Source organism: Poecile atricapillus, chromosome 8 (genome assembly GCF_030490865.1).
Source record: "Poecile atricapillus isolate bPoeAtr1 chromosome 8, bPoeAtr1.hap1, whole genome shotgun sequence".
In the NCBI taxonomy this organism is placed as follows: Eukaryota; Metazoa; Chordata; class Aves; order Passeriformes; family Paridae; genus Poecile; species Poecile atricapillus.
Genome location: NC_081256.1, coordinates 22,856,663 through 22,879,831, shown reverse-complemented (window position 1 = coordinate 22,879,831; position 23,169 = coordinate 22,856,663). Strand labels below are relative to the sequence as shown.

The 23,169-nt window shown below is 47.4% G+C and overlaps 1 protein-coding gene across 5 annotated transcripts in view; it reads right to left on the bottom strand.

The window, feature by feature from the left end:
* Positions 1 to 1,446: 1,446 nt before the first annotated feature.
* The window catches only part of PLD1 (phospholipase D1), a 72,847-nt gene continuing 51,124 nt past the window's right edge, over positions 1,447 to 23,169 (bottom strand). For all 5 annotated transcript variants that reach the window (XM_058843871.1, XM_058843872.1, XM_058843869.1 and 2 more), the window contains 11 exons: positions 22,480 to 22,608; positions 22,065 to 22,183; positions 21,769 to 21,882; positions 16,094 to 16,204; positions 15,352 to 15,440; positions 12,219 to 12,332; positions 11,117 to 11,166; positions 10,062 to 10,196; positions 7,621 to 7,774; positions 6,880 to 6,994; positions 1,447 to 6,342 (listed from right to left, as the gene is read on the bottom strand). In XM_058843871.1, the coding sequence (XP_058699854.1) occupies positions 6,118 to 6,342; positions 6,880 to 6,994; positions 7,621 to 7,774; positions 10,062 to 10,196; positions 11,117 to 11,166; positions 12,219 to 12,332; positions 15,352 to 15,440; positions 16,094 to 16,204; positions 21,769 to 21,882; positions 22,065 to 22,183; positions 22,480 to 22,608 (1,355 nt within the window). In that variant the 3' untranslated portion in view covers positions 1,447 to 6,117. The remainder of the gene's footprint in view (positions 6,343 to 6,879; positions 6,995 to 7,620; positions 7,775 to 10,061; positions 10,197 to 11,116; positions 11,167 to 12,218; positions 12,333 to 15,351; positions 15,441 to 16,093; positions 16,205 to 21,768; positions 21,883 to 22,064; positions 22,184 to 22,479; positions 22,609 to 23,169) is intronic.

Here is a 23,169-nt window from a genome sequence, read left to right as displayed (position 1 = left end):
CTGACCTGTGGGAGGAGACAAGAACAGCCTCAGCACAAAAAATGGCTGGAGAAATCCATCCTGGAAAGAACAGGTTGTTAAACACTCTGGCAAGGGCACTTTGTGTTCAGGGTAGGCGTGGGCTGCGTTCCTGCTCAGCGAGGAGCCATCAGATTGAGGCTTTGCAAGTCCTCCGGTGAGCAAACAGGAACATTCTGGTCAGGGGAACATCAGGGGGAGTTCTGCCATGGCGTTCCTGCCTCCCTGCACACTCAGTGCCAGCCACAGCCGTGAGCTGCCATTCACTGCTGCTTTTAGGGATGGATGTGAACCAGCTCAGGCCCTGCAGGAGCACAGGAGGAGAGGGAAAACAGCAAAAGCAGCAACAGTGACCTTGAGTTGGACCCCTGCTTGAATCCAAAACAGAACTTGCCAGCTACTGAGGAAAAATGAACTCTTTCCCCCCTGAAACCAGGACAACCACGTAGAAAAGGGAAAGGATCCTCCCTACAAATCCATACCTGAATTCCCTATGTTCAGGACCACTTCCAGTTTCACATTAATTTCACACCAAGATAGTCTCAACTGGGATCCCACGGCTCTGGCGCCGCTCGCAGGGAAGCCAAGCAGTGGTGGCAGGACAGTGCCAGCCTCAGCTGTGGCTGCCCTGTGTGACCCCACAGCCACCCTGCTGCCATCCAGCACCCCTGGGCTCAGCACCATGCACCCAGCAGAGGCTGGCAGGCCCCACATCGCTCCTCCTTGCTGCTAGCTCCTCTTCAGGAGCCCGTAAGTGGGATTCAGGAGGCACATCATCAGCAGGGGGATGCTGGAGCGGCAGAGGAAGCCGACAGTGTCACTCAGCAGCTGCCTGATGTCTCTTACCAACCCCCTGCCTCACCCTCTGGCTCTGTTGTCTTGGTTTATTGTGTCTGTCGAGGACACAGATTGGGTTTGGAAGTTCTGAAGATGCGGAGAGCCCTCTGGCATCTGAGAAAGGAGATGAAACCTATGAAATGGAGAAGTTAATATGTTTTCAGTTTGCAAGAGAGCTTGGAAATGCCACTGATGCTTTATTAATCTCTTCTGCCCCTGGAGGACAACAGGCAGCTGCTTCTTCCTCTCTGCTAAATTTCCTTTACTGGAAGTCAGAGAGGGGCAAGTTAATTCTATTTCGGATACGGAGAGTTTTTGTCTGTGCCTTCCATAATGCTTTTGGATTATTAAAACTCCTTTAAAACATGACTCTTTAATCTATTTAAGAAGTCCAATTTTCTTTCTATGCTGTTTCACCCCAGCAATTTCTCTCTCCCAGGAAAACCCAAATGACTCAAGTCTAGCCATTTTTATTGCTATTCTGGGCCTTTCCCCATCACGTCTTGGCTGCTGATACAGAGCAAGGACAGAACTCATCCCAAGGCAGGATGGGGCCCCCAAAACAAGGAGAAATGACACCAAAGCCAAGTGTTCTGACATGATGATCGGTTGTATTTTCAGTCCATTAATACACATTCATTTACCAGATACAAACAGAGTGGAAAGGAAAGCGATTGTTAGCAGGAACAAGGATACAAAACTCAATTCCAGCAGCCTTCACAGAAGGGATATTCAGTGTCACAGCAGCACTGATGGAAGGGAGGGACGCACAGACCTGCGCTCACACCCCAAGTGGAAGCTCTCCTTTTGTGGATTAGTTTAGCTAGAGACATAATTTTAAAAAAACCCCAACATTTGCAAAACTGACTTTTTGACACTTTTTCTCGCTTCCCTAGCATCAGGACTAAGGAAAGTTGGAATTATTTACACAGAGCAGATTCTATGAAAAGACACTGGAAGGTTAAAAATAGAATAATCACAAATACTGGAAAATACAACAAGAAAGCAGGCAGGGAAAGGAAAATAGGGAAAAAAAAAAGTGACACCCCAAGAGGATCATTGCATTCAGTGGTCGATGTATGGTTAGTGGGGCGGCTCCACTTTGATACAGAGATTCACATGCTGGCCTTGATTCACTGCCATGAAGTTACACCCTGGGTTTCAAGCAGGATTCTGCAGAGCTCCTGATTTCAGCAGGATCTCAGCAGTGCAGCAGCAATTGCTTGTTTGAAACCAGTTGCAGAAAGAGTGCCACAAGCTGTGACAGTGTGTTCACACTTCGTGGGGCACCCAAGGGGTGCCAGCATCTGCTCATATCCTGGTCTGGACACCGCTGGTTTTCTTCCCTTTGGCCACCACAGCACTGCACCATGAAAGGTTCTGCTGCTGGTGAGAGGGGTCAGCTTAGCCCAGCATGGATTTAGGGCTCCACATGCAGCAGGAGAGGGAAATGGCATTATCCTACAGTACTCTCATACTTGTATGGGAGTGTCTCTCCCATACACAGCACAAACACAGCTCTGTGCCCAGACAGAACCCCCTGACTGTCCTTGCTACAAGTGCTCGAGGCTTGTTACACTGAAATAACAACAGCAAACCACATCTGCACTTGATTGTACAGGGATGCTCCTTTGAAAGGAATAAAGATATTGTAAATTATTCATGGAAGAGTCCCAGCTAGGTGACACCTGCACTAAGGTTCTCCCAGGGACAGCACCAGGATTGCAAAATCATGTTGTGAAATTTGATCAAAAGAAAGGAAAATGGAGCATTTGGGTTTTAATGCAGCAAAGCTCACACCAAGTCAGGGGAAAAACAGACCAAGAGACCAAAAACTGAGCTGAGCACTTTGCCTCTTCCACGGAGCACTGGAGTGGTTCTCCTTTAAATTGTTTTTTAGTACAGTTTTTGGAGACAATGACATTTTACTCCTCATTTTTAAAATCATGCATTAACTTTACAGTGAAACATTTATCCAGTCCAATATCTATACAACAAAACACATATTTTAAAATAGCAGACTATTAAAATTTAAGGAAAGGAGTGTCAGTTCTCAAAGTGGAACGTGTTAAGGAATAAATTAAAGGGAAAATAAGTGTTCTCCTTGGGCTGAATTACAAAATAAAGTCTGAGCCTGGGAGAAGTTCTAATTTCCTACAGTTCTAATAAATAACTGCCACAAGAAACAGTTGATGTTTCTGGGGTTGCCAGTGCTTGAATCCACATCACCTGTTCCAGCTCTGGGTATCGTGGGTGGCCCTCTCCAGACTGCAGCCCACGCTGGTATGACAGACTAAGAAGTAGTGATTGTTCAGGTGCAGAAATCAACTCTCTCAAGGGGTTCAACTTCACAGGCTTCTTAATGTAAGAAACAAACCTGTAGCTGACAGGACCCAAGGAGCCAGCTCCAAACAGCACAGCCCAGGGTGTGAATGAGCAGGGCCTTCAGCAGGAGCCTGCTGTTTGTTTGGGGTGAGCAGTGCTGCTTCCACAGGGAACCTTTGGCCCCACAAACCCCTGGGGACGCTGGGATCTCCTCCCTGTGCCGAGGCTGCCGTGCACACCTTGCTTGCATTTGAATGTTACCAAATTCCTGGTGTCAGGAACTCAGCACCAACAGGGAAGGGATGATCAGCACAGTGCCTCTGCTCCCACAGAGGAGAACCTCTGCCCAGAGAGCCAACACCAGGCCTGTCTGCTACCTCAATAATGAAAGACCACCTTAATTACCACCTTTTCATACCAAACCAGTCAATTACATCTCCCTCCACGGCTCTGCTGTGTCACTGGGGACCAGCAGCTATCACACAGTGGGCTGAGCATTGCAGAACCTCAGTGGTTTTTCCCCAAAGCAGCCTGGCAGAGGGGGAGTTAACACCCCTGGAGTTAGGGAGCCCCAACAATTAGCTACCTACCATTTTGAAAGACAATGCAAGGCTAATTTAACAATTATAAAAACCTTCACTAATATGAATACGAGGAGAATAAGAGCACTTAGAAGGTGACAGGAGTGTTGCACTTCAAGGTTCAGTGTATAGGTGGAGGGGTTGAACACTTTCTGACTCTGAACACGGATCTGTGTGACTGACAAGGATTCTCTGACAGGCTGTAATTGTTTGAAGTCAGCAGCTTCAGTCAAACGAAACCAGCTAAAAATATGAGGAGAGAAAAGCTCTGAACCTGCACTGATGTGAAATCACAGGACACCTTTGATCTTTCTCGATTGTAAATGGTCAGGGCACACTTTGCTTTGGCTCTGTGGGGGGTGACCCCGGGTCAGTTTCTTTTAAGGAAAAAAATCAAGGGAACATATTTGCTTACAGCATGCCAGGTAAAACCATCAACCCCCCAGACTCAATCACATAAAATGCTGCACATGCACTTCCCAAAGGTGAACCAGACCACAGATGCCAGAAAGGAGTGTAAAAGGCAACTGCACCTACAAAACACAAATGTAAAACAATGGAAGCTGTAGGAATGGGATGAGATTTGGAAGAACATCTGGGGTTTGTTCTCTGTTTGGGTGATGCAGCAGGTACAGAATAAGCTGGTGCTTGTTTACAGGTCTGAACACAGAAAGCAATCAGCAAAAATGTCATGCCAGCTACATTTTGGGGATAGATAAGTGACCAGTGGGATTCTTTTCCAGTTAAAAAACTGTTGGAAGAGCCAGAAAAGAATTAACTCTTCTGTGAACTAAAATAAATACCTGTTCACTGGGCCTTTTTACCAAGTGTTGGGCACAGGTATAATCCTGGGAAGGGATGCCTGGATGCAGGGGCAGCAGAAGAGCTCAGCCTCCCATTCCCCCAGATCCAACTCTCCTGAAGTGTTTTCTAATGCTCCATTTTCCCAGCAGCTGACACAGCACTGCAGACTGCCAGAACACCCCAGGTCAGAGCTGCACATGAAACTGGGAGACATGGTCTCATTGCAGGATGAAGCATGGGGTAAGACCCAGGCTGGTGCCCACCACACGAGGTTCTAACCTAGGAACTGTAGTGTTTTTCCCAGGATGTTGGATTGAACTGCTGCTTCTCTGTACAGGGAGGTGCAGAAGAGCTTTGGAAACCTTCTTACAGCAATGGAAAACAGGAATGTGCATGCTGAGTTTTACCTCTGCTTGGGGAGACATGTCCTGCATGACTGAACTCATGGTTGTTGCTGGTTCAGGAACAAAGCAGAGCAGAGACAAGGCTTTGCCACTTGCTCCCCTTCCCCCTTGCATTCACCCCATCTACAAAATCAGCTCTGCCTGAGCATTCTGTCAGCCTAATGGCCTTTCCAGCTTTGAAATAGGGGGAAAGAGATGGAAATGAAAATGTATGTGTATGCTGCAAGATCAATTCACAAGCAGAGTGCCAAGATTGGTTCAGATCATGCTGGCTTTGGAGTCTCAGTCCTGTTACAGGCAATGCCTTGGTTTCCCCCGGCTCTGGACATCTCAGGCTTCAGATGGAACCTTGATCCTCTCCTGAGGAAAACAGTCACACTCAGTGGGACCAAGCTGACGTGCTGTGTGTCTGCAAAGGCCAGCAAACTCCAGTGATCTCCAGCAGCACCTCCAGCTCCACTGACACTGCCCTCTGCCAAGCCTGAGGGCTGTTGATTGCTCCAGCTACAATAGGAAGAGGATTTTTTTCCCCCAAAGGGATGAAGAGACCAAAATGCTGATTCTGATACAGGATTGTTAGTCTGTTTCCCTTTAAGAAGTGAACTCCTACACTTGGAAAGCTGCAGGACAGCCCAAGGCAGCAGCAAATGGCATTTCCCAAGAGTGGCAGGGCTGCACAACGTGCTCTGATGGCGTGTGGGACGGGTGAGATGGGGAACTCCAGCGAGCCAAGGTGCAGACACCCAAAGCCTGAGAAGCAGCACACGCAGCCCAGGACTCCTGTGCAGCCACAACACGATCACAGTATGAACTCAACCACAGGATACAGATGGCAGTGGTGACAACATCGATTGGGAGTCAGTTCCTGTCCTAGGAAGTAGCCTGCATCCTTTAGATGCTCAGAACACGTCCAAAGAAGTTACTCCTCCGGAGGTTCAGCCTTTTATCTGCCATCATTTCCAAGTTTTTCTGCTCCTCTTGTCTGCTAGTGTCTATTTGCTTCAAGTTCCTCCACCAAAATCCTTCAAAAAGGCTCATTAGCTTGGTAGAGAAGCTTTTCGTCTCCTTTCACTTTCCAAAATCCCGTATTTTTCATTAACTTCTCTCCTGAGAACAAGACTTTAAAAGGTAAAGCAGTCTGCATCTTCTTAAGTCCAAACCTCCATGGGTACCATGGACTCCTTTGTTCCAACAGAGGGAAGCAAGTACTCTTCCTCCAGAAAACGAAAAGGGAATTGTACTAAAAACCCACGAATCTTTTTTAATTCTTCTGCTGCTTTCGCAGGATCATCATTTGCTAATTTGGGCTTGTTGATGAAATCACGCAGTTGGGTTAAATTATTCACCTCGTCACTGGGAAGGCATCGAAACACCTGACCAAAACAGAAAGAAGAAGTCACCTGTCAGTGTAGGGGAAATGCAGCAATGCAGAGTTCCTGAGAAAGAGCAAAGCATCCAGTACAAATTTCCCAGGATGGGAGTGACTGAATTAACAGCCCAGAGAACAGGGAGGGAAGAAAGATGTGCCTGTCCTTGATGAGGCTGCAGCAGGCAGAGGGGAAGCTCCAGGGCCTTTTCTGATCACTGCAAAAACTCATTAAAAGACAGAAGTAAAATCTGCTGCTACTCCAGTTACAATGTGGCTAATTACAAGTAGTAACTACACCAAGGCCATTCACTGGAGCTACAGCTGATGCAAACACAGAAATCTGATCTGCTGCCTTCGTGGGTGCTGTCACACTGAGCATGCACCAGCTCCAGTTTCTTGTTCACAGCTCTTGCATCTGACACTACTCATTCCTTCAAAACATCTCTGAAGGTCCAACCCCAGGAACTGGACCTGCTTTCTTTGCCCTCCCTGTGCTGCCTCTGTGTGGGATGGAGGGAGGGGGAGTTGCTGTGCTCCTCACTTTATCAAAGATGGTGGCATTGCGAGCTGCTGTGGCGATCCACACCTCCTTGAAGAATTTGTCACAGACAGGATCCTGGTGTTCTGGATTGAGATCGGAGCCGCCAAGGACAACCCTGAGAAGACAAAGGGATGGATGGTCACAGAGGCTGAAGCACTGGGCACTCCCCTCTTGATAGATGCCAGGAGACGTTTCCTTGGGATTTGCCAAACCCCGGGTGCTCCCAGCACCCTCCCACTCCCATCCCCTGTGATAATCTGGCAGCTCCAATGCTGCTTGATTTTCTCCTTTTCTTTTGTGCAGTAACTGTCCAGATGGGAAATAGGGTGGGGGGGAAAAAAAGGAAAAAGAAAGAGGCCTTAAACTAAAAATGGCTGTGTTTTGGGCCAGATGGCTGCTCCCAGCAAAGAAGCTTCCTTTAAAAAGTGACACTGCCACCCAAGCTTTAGAGTGTGCAAATGGGAACTGTAGGGGAAATACCACTTGTTTATGAGCTCTGCTAGCAAAACTCCGGAGCAAAATAATTTGTAAAATCAAGCTACCAAGCTGTGGGCAGGAGCAGTGTGAGGCCAGTGGAATAGCAGCAAAACCCTGGGCTCAGTGCAGGCGGAGCAGAGCCAAAGCCGGGTGGGCAGTGCAGCCCATTGGTGGTGAAGAGCTGTGGGGCAGGTTAGAGAGCTCTGCTCATAGCCCTGCTCAGGGCCCCGGCCCCTCCTGGTGCTGGGCCGGCCCCGGGCGCACCTGAAGCAGCGCAGGCGGAGGGACTGCGCGAAGCGGCCGGCGCTGTACTCCTGGCCGTCCATGACGGAGGGCACGGTGTCGCTGTCCTGCACGATGATGGCCATCTCGCTGTCCCTCTTCCCCAGCATGCTGCGGTCATTGATGTTGGCAGAGCCTGGGCAGGGCAGGACGAGGCACAGGTGTCACTGCACACCCCTCCATCACCACCCCTCCATCACCACCCCTCCGTCACCACCCCTCCGTCACCACCCCTCCGTCACCACCCCTCCGTCACCACCCGCCACCCCTCGGCTCCCTGGGGAACCATCCACGCCTTCAACAGGTAAAAGCACAACCTGATACCTTGGGATTTTAGCTTTTATATTTTTCAGATCCTGCACTGCATTAGTGTGTAACTCTGAACTCCATACAGAGTGTTAGTAAGCTCTCTTCATATTTTGGTCAGATCCTTCTAAGCCTGAGAACCAAGGACACCCTCTGCCTCAGGCCCTCAAAAGTATAAAAAAAAAATAATTGGGGGGAGCAAATTGGGAGTATATTTCATTACCTGAAGCTGTAATTGGAGAATTAGCCCTATATGCAAATAGACCAAACTTATATCTCTCTGAGAATCTTATGACCTATTGCCCTTTTTGAATATACCCCTCTGGGGAGGCTTTGTCTGCCCTTAATGTACCTGAAGGCCCTTCAATAAATGTATCTGCTTTTATATTTTTAACTTTGTCTGGCCTCTGTTCCTAGGTAAGCCTGTTCCAGGAATCAATCAAGGGGCTTCCTTATGGAAACACAGACCCTGAGAGAAGTTGGGGGAGAGAAAAGAAACCCCAACTGATTTTTGCAGGCTTCAACAGTTTTGAAGAAGATTAAATCTCAGCCAAGCCCAGGCCAACATTTTCAAAATTTGTTCTTTCTGTAACTTCCCAGATGCTTCTGCTGAAGGAGCCACAGCTTTCAAAGGTCTGAACTGCATTTGGTTTGGATACCCAGTTACCTGAGGCAGGATGGGCTCTCTGGGTAAATCACAGAATGGTTTGGTAAAGACTTTCAAGCTCCTCTTGCTTTAACCTCCCTGCCACAGTCAGGGAAACCTTCCACTAGACCAGGTTGCTGTGCCATTCAGGAGGGTCTGCTCGAGACAAAGCTGAGGCTTTGTCCCTCCAAACAGGTTTCTCTGTCCTACACAAACATCAGAAAATGGCATGGGGGAACACTGCTTGCAGCTGTTGGCTCTGGGAACAGCAAGATGGAGGGAAGGATAGGCATAATGAGGTCATTAACCCACAGAAATGACAAAAACAACAATAAAAAAATCTCCAGACACAGCTGTAAGAGACCCCCAGGCTGCAGTTAGCCATTGAGCCTTCCCAGGAACTGGATTAACTCCAGGGGAGCCAACACCTCCAGAGGAAAAATCAGCTAAGTGCCTCTTTGTCCTTTCACCCCCTCCTCCTGCCCAGTAGCTCCATGAGCACTTAATCTCCATGCATCCTCTCTTATGTGGAAAAGGGATGACTTCCCATCCCCTCACCAGGCAGCAGAGATGCACAGGCTGTATAAAAATCTACCCTCAAGCTTATAGGTAAAGAAAATAAAAACTAAGAGCTGCCTCAGGCCCTCAGACCATTCCAGCTGGAACAACAGAGCTCCTGCTGTGATACCAAACCACCTCAGAGCTACTCTGTGCACTGGAGACAGGATCTGGCCTCTGAGAAGGTGACAGAGGAGCAAACCTCACCACAGGTCATCTGAGATCACTGCTTTGAAAGGAGGGAGTATTTAGAGAAAAAAAAAAAAAAATCTGTAAAATCTGGTATTAAGGTATTGATTGGCAAAGTTTTTATTGCTGATATAACAGCTCAAAAAGGGCTTCTTTAAAGAAGAAGACTGAAATTCTGCTGCAGTGTAGAGCTCTGAGCCTGAACTCTCTTGTCTTTGCTTCATGTTCTCATAATAAATATGGTAAGAGAAGAGGATGAAATGATATCTATTACTCCCTATAGCATATTGTCCCATTCTTAGAAATGGAGCTGATACATGACACATGTTGTCCAAACCTTCCAAATCTTACAGCACATTCTGTTCTTTCAGGAACAGATGACAAGTCTCACAAGTCTTCCTGCTAGAGCAGAGTTTGATACAAGACAGATGGACAATATTCCCTGCACTGGGATTCTCTTCACGGTTACACACAGATTTAGAAAATTTTAGAAAAACAAATTAAATGACAGCCCTTTGAATCCTTTCTTCCCTCTTGATGAATTTATGACTTTGTCTTTTAGGTTTGTTTTTGTTTTTTTTTTTAAACAGCAAAATATTTCTCAGGAAAGAAATGACAACACAGAAAAGCCCACGGCCCTGCAGCCTGCACTGGGCATAGGGATGGGAAGGGATTGATCCAGGATAACCCAGTGCCCCAAACCCCTCTGAGAGCCCCTGCTCACCGATTATAACCGTGTTGTCATCAGCAATGAGCAGTTTGCTGTGCACGTAGATGAGCTCCGTGACCAGTTTTCCTTGCAGCTCTGCATATGTTCGAAGGCCACAGAATGATATGTAGTTTATCCACTTATCTCCAACTGAAAATTAAAAGACAAGAAAACTGATGGGATGAGGGAGGTGGAAGAGGAAAAAAAGAAGACCTTGTTTACATGAAGACCCCTATGAATAGGAACTATGAAAGTTCACTTCTGACTTTTAAAATAATTATAAATGAATAGATAACAGAAATATTTTTTTTTAAAAAATAGACTTGAAAATTTGCTTGTGAGCTCACTGTGCTGCTCTGATCTGCTGCCTGCACAGAGACTCCCACTTCAGTGAGAAATGACTCCAGTGTCCTGGGCACAGCACAATAGGTGGACTATGAGATTGTTTTTCTGCAGATCCTGCAGAAGGGAAGCTGGAAGCAGGTGTTTTGTTCATGGTCAGCATGGCAAATGTGTCCTAATGCACTTGTGTGCAGTTCAGATTTACACCAGGACCTAGAACAAATGAGCCATTATGCACGGTCCTAGTGTTTGTGATATGTGGGTTTTCACAGTGCTCCAATTCCCAGCAGAGCAAATTCCAGCAGGATTCCTCATGGCAAGGAAACAGCCTCCTGCTTAGGCAGGTTCTTCCTCTCCATGTCTGACAACTGCCAGAAACAAACCCTGTGTGGGATCCACGGGGAAGGCTGAGGGCTCGTGGCTCCCAGAATTGTGACCCTGCTCAGGACATTTTCCAAGTAACACAATCCTGAGCAGCTGCAACTGTGCTGTGCTCCTCCCTGGGGTGTTCCCCTCCTCTGGATCAGGGTTACAGCCAGGTCTGAGGTCTGACAAGTGGCCATGGCTTGTGTGACCTGACACAGCTTGCCATGGGAGGATGGTGAAGGGAGGAGGTCGCTCACAGCCCCATGAGCCCGTAGCATGTGTTGCATTATGTGTTATAGATGTGTCCATCAAACAGCAGCATCCAAAGTAAACAAAACAGAGGAGAGGATTAAAGTTCTTACCCTCGGCCTTCAGCTGGCCCAGGATGGAGTTTTCCCCTCGGCACATGGTCCTGGAAAGAAGGCAGGCAGCCATCAGCACGTGCTGGAGCAGAACCGGGTTGGTAAATCACAAACACAGATGCCTCTCAAACAGCAGGAGAAACAGGGTGCTTCCAGAGCACATATTTTTTTCCCAAATGACTGTTGCTCCATCAAGGACTGCTCATGTTCCAAAAGGAGCTTATATAACCCACAGAGGAGCTAGGGAGCACTTCTGCCTTCTAGAGCACGTGGCAATGATTGTAAACGTGTGACAAGCAGGGCTGCTGCCCCCTGTGCCAGGCCTGGATGTGAAATCACATTAAGAAAAATATTGACATGTGCAGAACACCAGGTCAGGGAGTTTGTGTGATTATGGCTGGGCTGGAAAAGCCACAGCTGGAATTCCACTGAGAACCAACCAACCCATGGGCAATCTCCTCTGGTTGTCCTTGCAGGAGGAAGCTCAGGCAGAAGGGTTGGGGGCACGTGCTACTTTCCATCTGCTTGTGTCCCCACTGATCCTCCTGGAGGTGCAGCAGGACCCCTGCAGGCCAGCAGACAAGGGGGATTTCACTCTGAGGGCTGCAGCAGTCTCTGCACACTGACTGTGCCCTGGCCATACCATACATAACATAGCAGCTTTCCAGTAAAACCATCTTGGGCCATTTTGCCTTCTTCTACACTTCCCAGCACAAGGACTACCCTGCTGCATCTCAGTCCTTCCTATGAGACCTGCTGGGCTGCAAAACATCCATCCTGGAGCAGGGGAGTCACACTGGGGAAGATGCCATTGCTTGCATGGGGCCAATGGGCAGAGCCAGACCAAGTATTGGCCAAAGAGATAGATTTGGAGCTTTAAGATTTAATCAGCTAAATGGAAAACAAAACACAGAATGATTTAGGTTGGCTGAGCCTTAAAGTTCATCTAGCTCCATCCCCCTGCCGTGGGCAGGGACACCTTCCCCAAGACCAGGATGCCCCAAGCTCTGCCCTTGCTGGTCACACAGATGGCAGGTGGGGCTTGGGGACCCCCTGCAGCAGTGGAGGTGTCCAGGGCTCTCTGACAGCCTGCCTGGGGTACCTGTAGTTGAAGTGCATGATGGCCTGCAGCGCGTTCCCCCCGCCCGTCGAGATGTCCCCTTCAAAGCCCGGCAGCAGCGGGATCACCACGTACACTCGGAAACGCTTGTTCTCCCTGAAAAACCAGAGAGTTTGGGGGAAGATCAGCCTGGGAATGTTACATCAGCCTGGAAAAGTCACAGCTTTGAACAAAGTCCCCTTGGTTTCATCTCCCCTGAGATGACCGACTTGGTTCCCGTCCAGGGCCAGCACACAAATTTTAAGGGAGCAAAGTGTGAAGTGCATTTCCAGTTTAAGGAAATTATCACCTGCCATCAGTACTTCTGTGAGTGTTCCTTCAGGAGGAGAGAGAATAATTTACTGTCAGCAAACAACAAAAGAAGCTAAAGGAAAAGAAACACGTTTTTATTGAAATTCAGGGGCAGGTGAAGGATTCTTCAGATTGTGTCTGCCACTATAAAGTTTGTTTGAGCACCCTAAGAGCCCAGTCACATCAGTACTGGTGCAGACTGGTGTGGAGAGCTGCCTGGCAGAGCACAGCAAAGCTTACAGGGCTATCACAGGCAGTAATCCAAAACCCAACCCAACCTTCCCACTGTCTCCTGGTTTTCAGAAGTCAGAAACACCACAAAAGGTGGAAAAAGTTCAAGGCACAAGCAAAACATTGAGCACTGCAGGAAGGAAAATATATCCTTGATATATCACAGCACCCAAAAATCTCAGTTCCAGAGTCCTCCAAATTCATCCATACCCTAATTATGATCCCATTCAGAACAAAAGCTATTACTGTGAAACTGCTTGGGGCCGTTCTCAAAGCTCCCTTTGGGTTTCCTCTGCTGACAAATGCCAGGTGCATCTGCTCTGAGAGCACCTTCCAGGTGCCCCTGGGTGCTGGGAATTCCCTGCTCTGTGCTCCAGAGGAGGAGGAGGAAGAGAAGGATCGGGATAATGCTCCATGGAAAGATACTGCCACTAGATGGCAAACACAGTTTAATCAGCACAAAACCATTTCAGAAGCACTCTGAGGATGAGCCAGCCTACAGTTTTTGCTAGAAGTACTCCTTCCTCGGGCAAGCCATGCCTGTGAATTTAGGGGTGTGGGAATTGTGAAGCACTGGGGTCCCATCTGAGCTGGGAGGCGACAGTGAGGACCTGTGTGTCTTTCATTTCAACCAGTGCTTCCTTCCAGCTATGCTGGGCACTGCAGACTGGCTCTGGCTCACCAGCAGAGCTCAGAAAGAGTTAATGAGGCCTTACTCAGACACAAGAGACTGAAACCAAGTCTGTTTGTATCATGAGAAAGGTCTACCAACAAAAGCATTCCCCAAAAAGCAGCTTATTTGTATAAGGACAGTGTTTACTAAACTGCTTAGAGAGCCACCCATGAAAAAAAGAGGAAACCAAGAAAAGAACATTATTAATAACATCAGTAGAAAATATTTAGTCTAGAAGAGTGAGAAGTATACAAACTCACTACAGACCTTAATTTGTAATTAAATGCTGTTTTCCTGGGGCAGTTTGGAAAATTAGCATTATGATACAAACTATTTAAGAGATCACAGGATAATAGAATGGTTTGAGTGGAAGGGACCTTAAAGCTCCTCCAGTTCCAAAGCCCCCTGCCATGGGCAGGGACATTTTCCATTAGCCCAGCTTGCTCCAAGCCCTGTCCAACCTGGCCTTGGACACTTCCAGGGATGGGGCAGCCACAGCTTCCCTGGGCAACCTGTGCCAGGGCCTCACCACCCTCACAGAGAACAATTTTTTCCCAATATCCAATCTAATCCTCTTTCACTTCAAAGACATTTCTCCTTGTCCTATCACACATGCCCTTTTTCAAAGTCCCTCTCCAGCTCTCCTCTAGCCCCTTTAAGCACTGGAAGGTGCCCTAAGATGCTCTGTCCAGCTGCCTCTGAGCCTCAAAGCTGCAATACAAACACAGCAACAACATTTCCAGCAGCACTGGCACTGCTCCTCATTGACCACAGATGAGAAAATCCACCCCATCTTTTCATCCTTAGCTAACTTCAATTTTTTGGGCTATTCACTGCAGCTCACACAGATCACAGGCAACCCCACCCCATTGTTAATGGCACAGCAGAAAAAACCCAGGCTCTCCCTGTTTGAATAGTGCTCTTCTTTCCACAGTGCTCTGGACAAAGCCTAGCCCAGGGCAGCTCCTGTGGTCTTGCAGACATTTCCTGCACTCTGGTGGCTGTCTCCAGATGGGTGTTCTTATCCAAGTGGGAATTTCCAAGCTCAAGTGCAAAAAAGAGCAAAATTCCTGCAACCTTGGAGACAAGATCTCTGGAAAAGCAGGCCCTGCAGCATTCTGGACAACTACAATATAGAAAACACAATCCATGCAAGAAAACATCTCTATGCGTGGCAAAAAAGCCCATGAGAGATGAAAGGGAAAAGTTTAGAAAGTTTCCTTTCAGCCCAGCAGGAGCAGGGTACAGTTTCATACTATGAAATGTAACTCAAAGAAACTCCAGGGGAGCAACCTTAAGCAAGGCAGCCCAGGATCAAAGTGAAGACAAGCTTCTACCTGTGGCATTAATGTTAACACAGGGTTAGGTGTGCTGAAGGAGTGTCTAAAACATGGTTGGATTCAATCCATCCAGGAACAAACAACGGTCCCCTTGCAAAGACTGGAGGTGGTGAACACCCTCCAGCATGTACCAGAAAAAATTGTTCAAACAATAGCAGAGCCCTCCAGTCAAATCCTCAAAATGTGTTTGCTTCCCCAGTTTGAAGCCACTCCCTCTAGATGATTTAAATAAACCACAAATCCCAGTTCACCCTTCCCACCCATGAAATTGCCTGACCACCCAGCTTCAAGGCAAGCTGGCAATGGAGCAAAGGTGTCACTGAACCAGAGCACAAAGGATTTGCCTTTAAACAAGTACCATAGTTAAAAATACATTTACATTGGGATAAGTCCAGAAAATCACTTTCTGGATGAAAAGAAACCACTCAGGAGCCTCTCTGCTGCAAATGCAGGTGCTCGACCCTATCAGTTCTGTGTTGGCACAGCTACTGTCCAGCTGTGTCCACTGAGGGGTAATTTTTAGCACCACACCATGGAAATGCACCTGAAGACTTCCACTACCTCTTTAAGAACAGGTTACCTGTGAGCTTTAAGAATCCTCTGAGCAATCGCATCACCGATCTTGTTCCAGACAATTTTGTCATCAGCACAGCTAATAAAAAACTGGTTCTGCAGGAAAAGCAAGCAAATCTACTGTCAGACACTGCCAGCAACCAACCCAAAATATTTGCATGCTTTATTTCAAACCAAAAGCAACTAAAGATAGCTGGGTTTGTGTGCCATTGGAGTGGAGGCTCTTTTTAATTATGATTAAATGGTATGTGTGTCTGTGCTTGCTTAGGGAATGAATTAGTCCTTATTAGTCACACTCCTTAGAAAGTTCATGTAAAGAGCAACCTAACAAGAGGCTAAAAAAAAAAAAAACAAGAGGAGAAAAAGCATCTCCATTCAGCCAGCACTGAGTGTCACTCTGACACAAGAGATTGCTGCAGCTGAAGGCTGTGTGGATGAAGAGCTGCTGGGTGAGTGGGAGGTTTGGGCATGCACAGGGGATGCTGCAAAGCCACAGAGGGGACAGGGAGACTATTGAACAGGCCATGAAAACTGCTGGAAATTTTGCAAAGAGCCTTATAAAGGAGAGGTCTATTTTTTTCCACCTTGTGGCCAGACAGCTGTCAGGGTACACAGCCATCAGTCTGGCCTTAAGACCATTGAAGGTAATGTCTAAATGCATAAAAACTTAGGATCAAACCTCAAGAAGTATTTACCTTTCTGATGGCTACAAGCCATGCCCAGAGCATCAGGAGCCTCCTGCCACTCACCTCTATGTAGATGTAGTGCTTGCTGTTCTCTATCACACTGATGTAGGCTTTGTGGATGGACTCCTCGTGGTACTTGATGCCAGCAGACCAGTCAGCAGCAGAGCGGATCACCTGGAAAGCAGGAGAGAGACCCCTTCAGCTCTGTCCATCCAGGACAGCACCAGGGCACCTGAATTACCCCAGAGTCAAGGCTCTTCCCTGGCACAGCCAGGCTTTCACTAAATAAGGTAGTAAGTGCAACATTTATATTGCATTTGTAATTGTGAGAAAGGACATTCAGAAGTAGCATTAATGCTTAGCATGTTTTGATTAAAACCATAAGGGCCCTGTCCCATTGCTGTACTACTGCCCTCTCCCACCTGAGCAGCTCCAGATGCTTGTTCTTGCTTAAAGCCTTACGATAAACTGCTTTTAAAAACACCTAAATTTCCAAGCTTTAGGGATGCACATCCCCATCAGTGATCTCCTGCCCAGCACTTTAAAGCTGGTTTCCAGCTAGGGCAGGGTGCTTTTCCCCCAAGGAGGCAGTACAGAATCTTACAGTCAGTCTGGTAACACATGCCTTTGTCCTCAGCACTCGAGGTTATTTGTTTCTTCTGCCAAATTCTTGCACAAGCCATCCCATTTGTAACGATATGACTTTAAAATTTTTAGTTCAGCTGCCAACACTTACTTCTTTGTTTTTACTGGAAATCCACTTTTAAAGTAGATTCCTGCAAGATCACCAGGGCATGTCCTGCCCCTCTGTCCTGCAGTTTTTGTGCAAAAGACCCAAACCAACATGAGAAACAACCTCTGTTTGTGCTCTGGGCCAGGCTGAGCAAGCCCCATAGCAGTCAGCATCCTGTCCCTCCCAGCCAGAGATGCTGTGGCATCTCCTGCTCCTGCACTTTGAGTCAAGAGGCAGCCACACTACGCCCCAAGTGACGCTTTCCTAGATGGAAATGTAGTTTTTAATCAAGGGTTGGCAGACGACGTGCTTGGGAAAATAGTTACTCATTATTAGCCTCTGTCTTTAAACATTGTCAAGACAAAAACATTGAAACAATAGCCTTAAAATATCTCAATATAACCATTATACTGGAACTCAGTGCCAGTCCCACACGGCACAAGACCCAGGGGCTGGGGATTTGTGAAATGTGTGTGTCAGTTCCAGCAAAATCCTGATCTCTTGGGAATTGACCAAACCAATCCTCTTGTCTCCAGAGCATCTCTAGAGGTGGCACTCGGGGCCATTGCTGTTAAACAGCAGATGGCTCCTGTGCTCGTTCCTTCATCTGGACAGGAGCTTTCTCCCATATCTGTTTTTCCCAGTAAAACAAGCCCTGCAACTCTCGTGTTTGGCTGCTCTCCTGGCCAACAGGAGGGTGCACTCTGCAGTCTCCCCAGCTGAGTGTTGGGGACACAAATGCTGGAGTGAGGGAGCCAGTCTGAATACAAGGGCTGTCACAGCCTTTAGCAGTGCCAAACAGCTGCCCTTTGCCTGCATAAGCCTCTTCAAGGCCCTGCTGATCGTTCCCAAATGTTTTTAATCACTTATTTGGTTTACAAAGCCAAGGCTGAGTGTTCCCACTCATCCCAAGCTGGGCACTGCTGAAAGAACACTGAGCACCATGGCAGACTGAGATCTTGAACAAAATTCCACCACTGGCATTAATAAGCTGTTATTGACATTAATAAGAAAAGAAAAAACAGTTTGTCTGGGTAGAAAGCAGGCTAATTATTCCATATGCAGCCTGGACTGGAGCTCACAAACTCACAGCACTTCCATTCTCACCAGCACAGCAATCTGGAACTGCACTTCAGAAAGTGGCAGATTGTAGCTTTCTAGTGCACAAAGTCTAATATTCAACTTTTTTCTTTTTATTTTTTTTTTTCTGGTTAACAAAACAGAATCATCACTCAGGACCACCCCTTTCCAAACCATGACTTCCCAGGGCATCATCCACCTGCCCTTCCCTACATTCCTCCTAACTGCACAGAACTGGCACCCCAGCTCACTCCACAGCCCAGGCTGCCCCTATTACATCCCTCTGCCTCACCCCAGAACAATGTGTCATGGCTAATTCCAAAAAGCAGGCACAGCACCACCCAAAAAGTTCCCATCAGGTACAACCTCATATCCCCTGCAAAGGGAAGAAGAGGTGCTGGAAAGCGTTGGACGGGACAGCAGAATGAGTATAAGGTGTTTCATCTTGGACCTCCTCAAAATGTAGATGTTTCTCTCAGGTCTGCAGGCACAGGGACAGGACAATGCCACCAAGGCAGCATCCCATGGAGACAAAGCTGTGGCACTCACAGACACATACCCACACCTGGAAGTTTGCTACACAGCCCTTCCTTTATCACTGATGTTCTACCTCACAATTCTGGACACATCTCTTTCCTGTCAAGGTATTTAAAGGCAGCTGGTTCAAACCCAACCTATTTCCTGGGGAGAAAAGCCACATGCTGCCCAGCAGAGCACCCCCCACCCAGAGCTGGAGTCTCCATGCTCCTGCCTCTCCCTTCACCTCCCTTGAGCCTCTCAATAGCTTGTCATCCCTTTAACTGCTCTAACTGATACAAGGGTAATAAATGTGATGTTTGCTGAGGGCTAGTGCATAAATCCTGAACAATGCAGGGCTCTCATGCAGACTTCAAAGAGGTGAGGGCGTCAGCTGCTGCCAGAGCATTAAAGTTTCATTGCATTTCCATCAGGAATGGGATGTTGCCTCCCCATGTCACATGCTTTGCAACTCTGGCTTTGGCAGATAACTGCAAACTCTGGAGTGGAAATAAGGAGATGGAATAGTGGAAAAAAATCTGGCACTGCCTTTGGCAGATCTCTATTTGGCTCTTGCAAGAATCAATGTGCTCTTGCAAAAATCATGCTGCTTACTGCAAGCAAAGCCCCGAAGTTCAAATGAAAGAGGACGGGAGACCATACCTGACTCCTTTTCCTCCTTCCCCGCCTGTACCTCCACAGTGTTTCCCACACACACTGCATTCATCCTCCCTGCCCAGTAGAAAGCCCTTGTCAGTGCTCTATCCTCCCAGAAATGCTTTCCTATTCCTCTCCTCTCACAGAGAAGAGCAAAACCAGATGGTACAATGAGGCTGGAATCTGTTGCTGACAGGTCAATGGTTTGGGCTTGCAGCAACATTGCAGTCCCCACGGATCCTTTGTGTTTTCCTTTCCTCAGATCTGCCTACAGTTGAAGACAGATTTGAAAACAAGGTCAGAAACAAGAAACCCAACAGCCAGGCTTTCCTCAATCACCCCACAGCCAAGGACAGTGCTGGGATGCTGGATTTTACTTTGGGGCAGTAACTTCTGCCTGTAAAATCCCTACACAGTACTCAAGTGGAGATAATAGGGAATTGGCTGCTGGCCAGCCAAAGGATTCAATACTAAGAAGAACAAGAACATCGCTCTAGTTTTTTGGATAAAAAGTCTGTAAAATATTTTAGGGTATCTGCTTATTTCTGTGCAGAACTGTACCACTGATAGGAGATGTGAGCACCTGAGCCTTCTGCTCCAAAATTAATAAACTGGACAGGCAAAAGGTTGATATTTCTGTCCCTGCAGAAAAGGAGAAGTCACACAGGGATGCCCTGATGCACACCCTGGGAACTCCAGAAAAAGTCAGCCAGGAGGGGGAGTTCAGATCCAGGCTGCAGGTGTCCTCCCCTGTCCTCACTTCCTACAGCAGCCGAATCTGAAAGCTCCATCAGCAGGAGAGACTGAGTCACTTGCGGATTTGTAGTGGGACTTCAGGGATGCTCAGGGAACTTGTGTCACCTGGGGACCAAGGGAAACAAGGCCAGTGTGGGTATTAGGGAGGAGACAGTCAAAATTTTACTATGTGCATACAATACTCCCTGCCTTGGAGCTTGAGGAGGTCACCTAAAAATCATAACCCAGCTGAAGCAGCCTGGGGACCTGCACCCAGGCAGGGTGCCCCAGCCTGGGCAGAGGAGCCCCCCTCACTGCTTCCACCAGGCTTGGCACTGCAAATGCTCTTCCCCACCAGTTTTCTCTCATACCTGGAAGGCTGGTACATTTCAGGACAACACATTTGCAGCCCAGTATCATGTAGTTTTATTATCTGTCTATATGCAGGGCTATTTTGACAGATGCATAAATAAGAAATGAGCAAGGTAGTTTCAAATGAATAATTTACAAGACAAACCAGCTCTCCTTTTGCTGTTTATGGCATCATTGAGAGCAGCCCCTCATTTCCTGGATGTATCAGTTATTTGCAATGCCTCAGCAATGTGGTGGCCAGGCTGGTTTTCCAACTGCTCACCCATCACTCAGCACCAGAGCCTGCAGATTCTGCAGTCACCGTTTGAGCTCCACCCTCCTCTCCCACGGCCTGACGCCCCTGAGCCAGCAGCTCTGCAGCTGGACTGAAGAGAAGCTGGATCTAGGTTGTTCTCAGTTTAATTTCTCTTTTGGGAACTGCTTCCAGTTGTGTAATCAGCAGAGCTTAACTTTTTGCTACAGCAAACCCCGTGATTTAGAAGTTGAGGCTTATCTTGCAGTTAAAGTGTGCTCAGGGGACACAAGCCCCTTTGCTTCCATGAGAACAAGATTTCCCAGAAAGCTGGTGTCAGATCCAGACAGGGAGGCATTTACAGCCACGGGGAACAGGATGATGCCTGAAGGGAACTACTTCCCAGCAAGCTGGGAGCCTTGTTTTGGAGGCTGATGTAAAACACCCCAGAACCCCGACACAAGATCCCTGTGCAGCCCATCCCTCACACCACACAGAGAGGAGCAGACAATGCCCTGGCAACCCACAAACCCAGAAAAAAGCATCTTATTTTACTAAGCTTCCCCAAGCAGTGCTGTCATCTGGGCACACCACTCCTTACAAAGAGCAAAGTCATGCATTTTCCCTGGTTTTGGTCTAACTGCTCTTACTTCATACATCTTTCATCCACAGAGACACACAATGATTTTGCTGCTTCAGCATAACTATTTTGACTTTGTACTCTTCAACAAGTTCCTATTTCTGCTGGGTAACAGCAATATTCAAGTATGTGCACTTGATAGAGCAAACTAGGCTTTTAAACAGTTATCTTGGCAGATCTGACTGATTGAGACTGATTGTCACAAATCAGACTGTGGGCTGTGTGGAACTGCAGAGGACCCACAGGGGTGGCAGGGCTGCATAATAAAGTGCAGATGAAGTTCAAGGCAGAAAGCAACAGCCTCAAGACTCCACTTAATGCTGGGCTGTCACTGACCACCACCCGTCTGAGCAAGGCGTCAGGGCCTGGCAAGCTGCTCTAAGATTTGAGATAAATCCTCAGTGGGTAACCTCAACCCATCAGGCCTTCTCAAATCATAAAGCCCAAATGTTAGGTGTCAGACAAAGAACAGCAGAAAACAAACCATTAAACCACACAGCTATGAAAAGTCAGAGTGTTCCCACCATTTGAGTACTGCATACACTTTAGTTCCTTTACCTCAAAGGTGGACATATAAATTAATGCCTCTCTAAAAGAGTTGCATTATTCTATTGCAATTAAGGATCTGATCACCTAATCTGTGAGCAGAATTAGGTAAGAGTTTTGCATCTTATAATCCAAGTTCTGCAGAGAGTCTGTCAGGCATTCAAACTTCTTGGGAGGATGCAGAACAAGCCCTCTGAGAATGTAAGCAGGAGACCACCAACACCCACCTGGACTGTGGCAGGAACAGCCTCAGGCACCTGATACCTCAACTCGTTAGCAGTTTGCTGAGATTTTGGCAACAGGAATGGGTAGGACAGGGACCGGTATTTGGGTTTCATAATCTGCACAGGGGGGAAAAAACAGATAAAGAAAAAATGCTTGAAAAAATGCTTGCTACAGATAAAGAAAAAATGCTTGCAACATATCAGAACACAAGGAAACAAAACAGATGCCTTCAGAGGGCAGAGGGATGAGGCAAGGCTGTGCTTATCTCTGTGCCTCCAGCAGTGACACCCACACCCACCTTGGTGAAGTTCCAGCGCTGGATGAAGTGCCGGGCGACATCGCGCGCGGCTCTGCCGTGCACCACGGAGGAGATGTCGTGCCAGGGCATCCTCGGCGTGGTGTATCTGTCAATGAAGTCTGTGGGACAGGGGAGCATGGTTGAGCTTTCTCAGACAAAGGACATGAATGTGGAAAAGCACAGCATCCCCCTCCTCAGACTGAGGTTTCTGGGACAGGGCACCAAGCACCCCCAAGGCAGATGAATTGGACTGCAACAGCATGATTGACCCTAAAACTCCTCAAAGGGAGTTTTGCTGCTTTTTCCTAGAAACCAAACCAGCCTTGTTACCTCTGGCTTGGAGGCATGAAAAATACGGTCTGAGACCATAAAGGTGCAGAAGAAAGTTTTGGGGAATGCAAAGACTCCCACTCACCAGCAAAAGGCTTATCGAGTTGAACCCAGTCTTTAAAGACGAAGTTGCAATAGTCCTTTCCGTGCCAGAACCTGGTTTCCCCAAGCAGCTCTCCAACTCCTGTCTTCAGGCTACGGATGGATCCTTTATCTGTCCCAGCAAACAAAACAAAAACATGCTCCAAAGTCATGGCCATCCATTGCACACAGCAGTGAGAGACTCAGCCATGGAACAGCACTGGTGGACTGCCAGTCCCAAGCAGCTGAAGCTGGTTTCTCCCTAGTCCTCCTGTTACTTTCAAGGGATATATGCTAGCATTTTTTTCTTCCCTATTTCAGTATTTCTTATACAATCAGAAGAGGTTATATATAGGAGTCTGTTATGGAAATGAAAAGCAGATGCTGAGTTTTATCTTGGGCTACATCACCCTACAACCATTTGCCTTTCCCCAGTTCAATAACACCTAAATATTCCCATATGGCAGCCCACATCATGTATATCATCTACTTCATATATTTTACATTAATAGTGAACTAATTCTATCTCTGCTAGAGAGTTTATTTTGCCTCTCTAGCTGTATCTCCTCTAATTGAAGTAGTATTTAATATCTAGAATGAGATGTTCATGTTCCCTCATGAAGCATTGTGGGTTTTCTTAGTATTATTTTGTTTTTTTCTAAATAGCAGTGTCATTTCTGATACAATTTTACAT